At 56.4% G+C, this 8,830-nt stretch overlaps 1 protein-coding gene across 1 annotated transcript in view; it reads left to right on the forward strand.

Annotated features, from left to right (window-relative positions):
- PNLDC1 (PARN like, ribonuclease domain containing 1) overlaps positions 1-3,659 on the forward strand; it is a 14,930-nt gene extending 11,271 nt beyond the window's left edge. The window contains exons 14-17 of the mRNA XM_029943264.1: positions 1,325-1,452; positions 1,715-1,890; positions 1,995-2,093; positions 3,424-3,659. Of these exons, the coding sequence (XP_029799124.1) occupies positions 1,325-1,452; positions 1,715-1,890; positions 1,995-2,093; positions 3,424-3,487 (467 nt within the window). The 3' untranslated portion in view covers positions 3,488-3,659. The remainder of the gene's footprint in view (positions 1-1,324; positions 1,453-1,714; positions 1,891-1,994; positions 2,094-3,423) is intronic.
- Positions 3,660-8,830: the final 5,171 nt, after the last annotated feature.

Here is an 8,830-nt window from a genome sequence, read left to right on the forward strand (position 1 = left end):
CGTGCGGGACCTTGGGTGAAGACGGTCCCTGCCCAGGGCAGCCTTTCCAGCTGGTCCCTGCCCCTTGTCCCACTGATGGGAAGAGTCCCGTGCCGGGAGGCCGGGGCAGTAAGGGAGGCTGTGGGTCCTGTGTCCCCAGGCCTCCCCGTGAGGTCCGCTGGCTTTGTTCCCCACCCGTCACAGTGAGGTAGGAGGGTGAAGTGTTCAGGCCGGTAAAGGACACCTCCTTGGGGTCCACACGGTTAGGCTGGGGAGAAGGGGAGTGACTCGGAATAGGGCATAGAGGCAAGAGTTTCTAAAACCCCAAACTGGAATGCATTTCCCGGTGGCCACGTCATCCCTGATGCCCACAGCCCCAGCCCATGGGCACCGAGGCGGCACGTGGAATACGGGTTCTGTAGCACCGTCTCGGGTGGGGGGGGGGGCTCTGTCTGTCAGGAGTTGGGCCTGGCGAGGGAGCCCGTCAAAACTGTGACGGGGTCCCTGAGGCTGACTTGGAAACCTTTCTGGACTAATGAGAGTAGTGATTTCGGACTAACCTATTAACCTTGGAACTGCCTACATTCGTCCGTGTTAGTACTGGACGTCATGGAAATCCTCTATGGTGTCCTGATGCGAGGCTTCTCACTTAAATGGGAAATCTGCCCCTCTTGCTCTTCCCGGGGCTCTGACAGCATCTATGTGCTCACCGGGAGGTGCCCGCGTGCCAGATGGCGAAGGCCACTAACAGCAAGAATGACAGAAAATCTCTCTTCCATCCTCCTGTCTTCCTGAATTTTCTGGTCCAGATTACCCCCGTATCTGACCTCCCATCCTTCTTCTCCGGATCCAGAGGCGCTACTTGGCTGCCTTACATCCTTTTATTTGACCTAATCCTCATGACCTTAAAACCCTCCTAGGTTTGGGAAAGCTCTATGGCTGCGCAGGCCTGCCTGGCTCCAAGTCCTGTGCTTTGTCACCGCCCCTGCTCAGGGGTCTGGTAGCGTCTGGATGGAGGCAGGTCGTGGTGGGCCGAGGCGTGAGGGACGGCCGTTTGGAATCAAGGGTGATGGTCCCCTCAAAGGACGATAAAGTGGACCTGGGGACAGCGGCCTCTCACAAATTCTCCAAGCCCGTTGTTAATGTTTGTTAAGGGATCTTCACCAAAGTGGCGGTTCGGCTCTGGCCTGGGCCCCGAGAGAGCCGGAGTGAGATTGGTCAGCGGGGGGAGGCCCGCAGACTTGGAGGGAGGAAGGGCCAGCGGTCCAAGGCAGCGCCTTGCCCGGTGGTCACCAGATGCTTAGCTGTGGCCAAGGACCCGTGCGTGACTGCCGGTGTGCCTGAGTGTTCTGGGCTTTTCTCTGTCCCCATAGAGCTGGCTCCCTGCTTGAGCCGTCCTTCCCCCTGTACCTCGATGTGCTGGCTCCGTACGTGAACCAGGTGAATCTTATCCGAGCCAGGATCCCTAAGATTGTGAGTAGCTTCTGTTTTGCTCCTTCCCCTCCCTAGAGCTGTGTGCAGGGAGCAGCCTGGTTGTTGGGGATCTCAGACGGGGTGCTCCCGCCCTGCGAGGCTCGTCCTCCTGTGTCTTCCTCCCAAACCAACGTGGATGTGCTCGTTCCTGCCTTCCCCCTCCCAGTCCAGACAGGGCCCTTCCCAGCCTCTCCTGGGACCTTCAAACCCAGTAGTTTGCCAGCAGGAATGGCAGAAAATCTCTGTTCTCCTTGTCTTCTAGAACTTTTCTGGTCCCGACTCCCCCAGCACCCGGCCTCCCATCCTCCTGCTCAGCGTCCGGAGGTGGCCTGGGGTCAGCGAGCAGCAAGTCTATCGTGAGTTTCAGAATCTCTGCAAGTTTGATGTCCGGCGACTCTCGCGGAGCCAGTTTCTGCTCTTGACCAATAAGTTCAAGGAGTAGGTGTTTCGGTCCTCGACCCGCCCTCCTGCCCCTCGGCCGCCCCGCCCCGGAGGAGCGCGTCTGCTGCGCGCGTGCCTGACCTCAGACCCCCTCTTGGCAGTGCTCGGAGCATCCTGAGGGAGTACCGGGGCCACCCCACCCTGCAGCTGACCCTGTACCGGTACTGGAGACACTCCCCGGACGTCAGCTGCCTGTTCCGGTGAGTGACCGGCCCTCGGCCCTGCTGGGTCTCATTGGAGCCCGGCTCGCTGGCCCGCGCGTGTCGTAACGGAGTCCTCGACGCGTGTGGTGGCCTGAGCGTTGTTCAGGAAGACTGGATGGAGCTTTATTTAAACGTCACCGTGTCAGGTACCGGCGTAGGGTCTAGGCCTCTGTCCGTGAATAAAACAGAACTCTCTCTCGTGGGAGGTAACAAGCAAGTGAATTACACGATAGATCAGGTGACCAGTGTTTGTTTAAAAACAAGAGCAGGTGGGGAGGGAGTGGGGGCCGGGTCGAGGAGAAGGTGGGACTCATGGAAGGCTCCCAGGAGGTGAGGGAACGAGTCAGGCAGAGCAGGGGGAAGACGGGGTCCAGGCAGCGGGCAGAGGTCCCCGAGAGGGGCCGTGAGGAGAGAATGGACGGGTACGTGGGCCCCATTGGGCAGGGGGCTGCGGGTGGTTGGGGGTTTATCAGCAGGGGTGGGGTGCAGACTGCAGAGGACGTGGAGGGCCCGGGAGTAAACCGGGAAGCCAGGCGGGCATACTGTCGACTTGGGGCTTGGACTGCATGGCGATGGAGGACGGTGCTGAAGGCGGATCCCGGGCACACTGGAGCAGGGTCGAGTTTGAATCTGGTTTTTTACCTGCATAACTGAAAGATGAGGTTTCTGTTCTTTTTTTTTTTTTTTAATTTTTTAATGTTTTTTTAAAATTTATTTTTGAGAGAGACAGCATGAACAGGGGAGGGTTAGAGAGAGAGGGAGACACAGAATTGGAAGCAGGCTCCAGGCTCTGAGCTGTGAGCACAGAGACCAATGCAGGGCTCGAACACACAAACCAGGAGATGATGACCTGAGCCGAAGTCGGATGCTCAACTGACTGAGCCGCCCAAGTGTTCTTGCAAGGGTTTCAGCTTACTGGTTGGGAGCTGTACGTATAGAAAATGGCGCTCTTAGGGGTGCTCGGGTGGCTCAGTTGGTTGAGCGTCCGACTTCCACTCAGGTCATAATCTCGCGGTTTGTGGGTTCGAGCCCTGGGTCAAACTCCGTGCTGACAGCTCAGAGCCTGGAGCCTGCTTCGGAGTCTGTGTCTCCTTCTCTCTGCCCCTCCCTTGCTCGCGCTCTCTCTCAAAAATAAACATTAAAAAAAAAAAGAAAAAAAACCCAACGGCGTGCTTGAGGAAGTTTGGCTCCGTGGCCATCTTTCTTCTGCCTGCCAAGCTCCGATGTGAACCTCGGGCATGGCTGGTCTGCGTGGGTCTCGGAGCTCTTCTGGGCCCACGGCGGAGGCTCCTGCGGAGGCGCCGCTGACCGGGGCCCTGTCTTGCAGAGTCTGTGGTGTGGTGGCCACCTGGGCCCTCCTCGCTCTCGTCCTCGGAAGACCTGATCCCTGAGCGTGACCTGCTGCCTCGGTCCCCTCTTCGTGCCTCTCGGGGACTGCCGTCCACGTGGGGCCCCTGGGGCTTTGTCTTGGCAGACCGGTGTGTGCCGTCCTTGTGGGGACCTTTGTTCTGAATGTGAAATTCTGTAACTATTATCAACAATAAAGAAATATTTAGATGTGAACTTTTGTGGCCCAAACTTTTCTTTTCGTAAATGGGGAGAAGTGCCCACCTCTGGGAACTTAAGCGAATGTTCCAGGGGGTCTCCTGCGTGGACAACTAGCACTGGACGCCTGGTGAACAAAGGGCCACGTTATTTATGGGAGAGAAATTCTTGGCCAATAGGCTGGTTGGGATTTAAATCCGGGAAATGGTCAAAGTGTGCATTTGTGATGGTTAGATAACATTTTACAGTTTATAATGTTCAACAGTCACTTCAGAAATAAGAATTACCCAGGGGCGCCTGGGTGGCCCAGTCAGTTAAGCATCTGACTCTTGGTTTTGGCTCAGGTCGTGATCTCACAGTTTGTGAGTTCGAACCCTGTGTCGGGCTCTGCGCTGACAGTGTGGAGCCTGCTTGGGATCCCTCCCAGTCTCCGGCCTGCCCTGGCTTGCGCGCTTGCTCTCAAAAAAATAAAAATTACACAAGAAACAAATGTATCCACACCACAGCTGTGCACCCCAAGGGCCCAGGAAGACTTGGGTATTTTGTTTCCTCTGGGGAGCTCCGCACCTGCCACACCCACACGGCGCTCAGCTTCAGAGTAGCTATTCTCTCTCAGAACTTGGCTGGGCTGTTGGTTCAACCTTGAACTTCACTTATGATTCAGCAAAACCTTCCTAAATGGGGGCAGGGAGAGGGGTGCAGCTTTTTTCTCCATAAAACAGGTGTGTTAGTGGTGGCAGCTGCCCCACGGCGGGTTTGGAGCTGCCTGTCCTGAGGGTATGAGTGACCGATGGGGTGCCATCCCTCGGTTGGGGCTGCTCAGGGTCAGGCCAGTGACACCGAGCTCTCCGTGGTGAGAGGGAAGTTTCACCCCTTTGTCCACAAGGCATCCTAGGGGGACACCCCCCTCATCCCCCCAGCGGCTATCACTTTGTATACACTGAGGAGAGCTGCCCTTTTCTTGCATGGGCTTTTGGGGCCCAGTCTTAGATGGGCTCTGCATTCAGTGCTCCATCGCGAGAGTGAGAACAAGCTTAGGTCAGTGACTTTCCGGGGTCGGAGCCCTGGGAGCTGTTCTCCGTGGCTCTGGAGTGAGAGCCCCCTGTGTGACTTCACTCTTACCTGCTCGCAAGTCTTTACCGCACCCCTGCTGCACGAGCCCTCGGTGGGGCTTCTGCTGACAGGGGCACTCTGCCATTGGACTGTGGGGATGCTGACAGCTCTCACTGTCAGCTGTCCCTGCTTGGTGGGGGGCGTGGGGGGAGGCGGCCAAGCTGCTCAAAGCTGGCTGTGATCGGGCTCCAGCTCCTGATTCTCCTGGAGTTCTTTCCTCCCTCCCTCCCTCCCTCATTCTGACAGAAAGAGCCAGTGGGGGAGGGGCAGAGAGAGAATCCCAGGCAGGCTTCCTGCTGTCAGCACAGAGCCCGATGTGGGGCTCGAACTCTCAAACCACCAGATCATGACCTGAGCCGATATCGGATGCTTAACTGACTGGGCCGCCCAGGGGCCCCCCTTGGAGGTTCTTGATCTACCGAGTGTGGGGGTGGGGAGCCCGAGGTGTCAGCGGGTGGGCCTTTTGCTGCTCTCCCCCTGCTTCCTCCTCCTCTCGAATCCAAGTTTTTCATGTAGTTCTGTCTCCCATCCTCCCAACGTTAAATGAAAACTCCAAAGCAAAGTGTAAACCGGATGCTCTACCTTCCCCTCTTCCCCCTGCCTCTCCCTGGGGCTCTGGCCCTCCTTCCCCTTTCAGGCTCCTTTCCCTTCAGCAGGGCCAGGCTTGGGGCCGGCCAGGACCTGCCTCCCGCTCGCTCTGCTCTGCTCTGCAGGTCTCCCTCTCCGCTGTCCCCCTGCAAGTCCTTCCGTGGGTTCTGCGAGCGAATCCCTGAGCCCCTGTTCCCGCTTGCTCCTGTCCTGTAGGCCACGTGGCGCACCCGTCCTCTCGTCCTCTCCCTCGGCCTGGCTCCTCCCCTGCGTCCCCGAGACTCTGTCCAGCCGGCGTCCCCTCTAGGCCCTGGATCTCTGCCGACGGGCAGGCGAACCGGGGCTCGGGCTTATCCTGCCTGTTCGAACACTTAGCGCCATGTGCCCGTGGTCCTGGCCTGTCCCCTCCCGGTGGCTGCTCTGTCCCCAGAACGTGTGTGGCTCCCCCATGCTCCCTATGCCTGGAGCCTGAATTCTTGGGTGCTGCTCCTGGAGGCACCTTATAAATGAGGCGTCTGCGGGCACCTGGGGGCTCGGTCAGTTAAGCATCTGACTCCTGACTTTGGTTCTGGTCACCATTTAGTTCATGGGTTCAAGCCCCGAGTCAGGCTCTGCATGGACAATGCAGAGCCTACAAGGAATTTTTGCCCCCTCTCTCTCTGCCCATCCCCCGCTCACTCTCTCTTTTCTCAAATAAAGAAAAGGGAGTCTCGTCATTCTGCACAACTGACATGGTTCTGCCTCTCCAAGAGGAAAGGACACTCGGGAGCCCTGATCGTCCGGCCGAGGCGAGTCCTGGTGACCCTGGGGTCCTGATTATGTGGAAGTGGCTTGACTCCAGTCCTGGCTCTTAGAACGGTGGAGTCTTGCTTGTAGTTCAAACACTGAGATTTTTAGCATGAGAAAGATCGTGACTGGAAATTGTCTTAAAACGATCATCTTAAAATTAGCCTTTCTCTTTATATCTTTCAAGTACTTTCCCCTGAGAGGTGAAAGTTTGTGTCATTTGTGATCACCTTTGGAATACTTTTTTGTTTTAAAGATTTTCTTTTTTTTAAATTTAACATTTTTAATTAATTTTTTTAACATTTTATTTATTTTTTGAGAGAGAGAGAGAGGGAGAGAGAGAGCAAGCATGAGCAGGGAAGGGTCAGAGAGAGAGGGAGACACAGAATCTGAAGACAAGCTCCAGGCTCTGAGCTGTCAGCACAGAGCCTGATGCAGGACTCGAACCCACAAACAGTGAGATCCATGACCTGAGCCGAAGCTGGACTCTCAACCTGAGCCACCCAGACGTCCCTCAGCCTGCTTTTTTAAGTTAATTTTTTAAAGTTTTTTTGAAGTAATCTCTACCCCCAGCGTGGGGCTTGAACTCATGACCCTGAGATCAAGACTTGCAGCTCTGGCAGCTGAGCCAGCCGGGTGCCCCAGCCCGTTCTTTATGCTCTACCCTGTTCCAGTCTGCTCACAACGCAGGGTTACAAGCTGACGCCCATGCTGCCACCACCTGGACCCCCCCCCCCCCCCCCCCCCCCCCCCCCCCCCCCCCCCCCCCCCCGCCGCCCGCTCTGTCCTTGCTTCCCCAGGATGGTGGCCCAGCCCCGGGTGCAGACGTAGACCCCAGTGCCTGTGCTCTGACTGCTGGGAGCCTGGCGCCACCTGAGCGTGGAGAGCGCCGTGAGCAGAAGCCTCAGCTCAGCGGGAGCCCAGGGAGCTGGCTCCCACGTGGGCGCTGGCGGTTCCGTCATCAGGTGCGTGGACACTTTTGCTCATGAACTTGTAGAGAGGAGTCGCGGGGAGCTGCCCAGCCTCCTGCTCTATCCTCTGTCGTGATGAAGCACTGACGGTCGCTGCCTGTGTGACCCGGGAGAGGCCCACACGCGTGTGTGAAATGTGCTGCCCCGAGGTCTTTGGAAGCCAGAGTTTATATGTTTTTATTTCTTAGTCTTTTAGATTTTTTAAAAAAATGTTTATTTGAGAGAGAACACAAGCGGAGGAGGGACAGAGAGATACAGAATTGGAAGCAGGCTCCAGGCTCTGAGCTGTCATCACAGAGCCTGACGCGGGGCTTGAACCCACGAACCGTGCGATTGTGACCTGAGCCGAAGCTGGACCCTCAACTGACTGAGCCACCCAGGCGCTCCTGTATGTTTTAAAAAATAAATATGTTGCAGAGAACAGACGAAAAGTCAGTACTTCTCCTCCTAACTTAACGTCGTTTTACACTTGCTCTTGTACACTTTTTTTTTTAACCCCTCCCTTAGAACTGGCTTCTCAAAGAGCTATAGAAATGCTAAACAGTAACAGCTCTGGAGGCGGAAAACAATGTGGCACTAATTGTTCGGTTTCCTCCAGGTCTGGGCGGAGGAGGCAGGGCCTCGCCTGCACCGACGCTCTTGTGCACTTGCGTGCACACCGCACGAATCTTAGAGTGCGTCTTCCTCCACCCACTAAGCACCACAGAGCACCGCTGTCCCAGTCCTGGGGCCCGTGGCCACGAAAGCACAGAGAGGTGGGCACATAAAGGGTGCGTCAGGTAACTCCGAGCCAGCCACCGGGAAAACGAGAGAAGGGGGTAGTGTGCGACATGAGAGCGTTCAGGGGCTCCCAGAGGTGCTGTGTGGGCAGAGACCTGGCAGGAGATTAGCCCAGGAGGCCTGTGGAGAGGGCTCCAGGTGTCGCTGCAAAGGCCCTGCGGCAGGGGAGTGCGGCCTGGCTGCACAGCTGCCCTGGTGGGCGTGGCGGGAGCAGAGGGCTGGGAAGCAGGGAAGGGAGCATCTGGCCAGGCCCCAGTGACACTCTTCTCAGGGGACTGAAACCAGGGGAGGGCCCAGAGCAGGGGGAGAAGGGGCATGGCCGGCTCGAGTTTTATTTCTTTATTTTTTAAGTTTTGATTTTAAGTTCATTTTGAGGCAGAGAGAGTGAGCACGCCCACACAAGCAGGTGAGGGGCGGAGAGAAGGAGAAGTAGAATCCTAAGCCGGCTCCACACCCTCAGCACAGAGCCTGATGCAGGGGCTCGAGCCCACGAACTGTGAGATCACAGACTGAGCCAAAGTCAAGAGTCCGGTGCCACCCAGGCTCCCCTAGGTTTGTACTTTAATTCCAGTTTAGGTTTTATTTATTTTTTTTAATGTTTATTTTTGAGAGAGAGAGAGAGAGAAACACGAATGTGGGGGAGGGACAGAGAGGGAGGGAGACAGAACTGGAAGCAGGCTCCAGGCTGTCAGCACAGAGCCCAACATGGTGCTTGAACCCACGAACTGTGAGATCATGACCTGAGCTGAAGCTGGACACTTAACCAACTGAGCCACCCAGGCGCCCCACACCTCACATTATTTCTAAAGAATTCGAGATGTTTGGCTGTTAAGTTGCAGGCCAGGTGGGCCTCTTTTCAGTGTTCCTTAAACACTTCCCGGTTTTGTGACTGTTTTCTTACCCAGAGCTCAAGCTTGTGCTAAAATCCAGGACCTACATTTGGTGTTTGGA

The sequence above is a fragment of the Suricata suricatta genome, chromosome 7 (genome assembly GCF_006229205.1).
Source record: "Suricata suricatta isolate VVHF042 chromosome 7, meerkat_22Aug2017_6uvM2_HiC, whole genome shotgun sequence".
Taxonomy (NCBI): Eukaryota; Metazoa; Chordata; class Mammalia; order Carnivora; family Herpestidae; genus Suricata; species Suricata suricatta.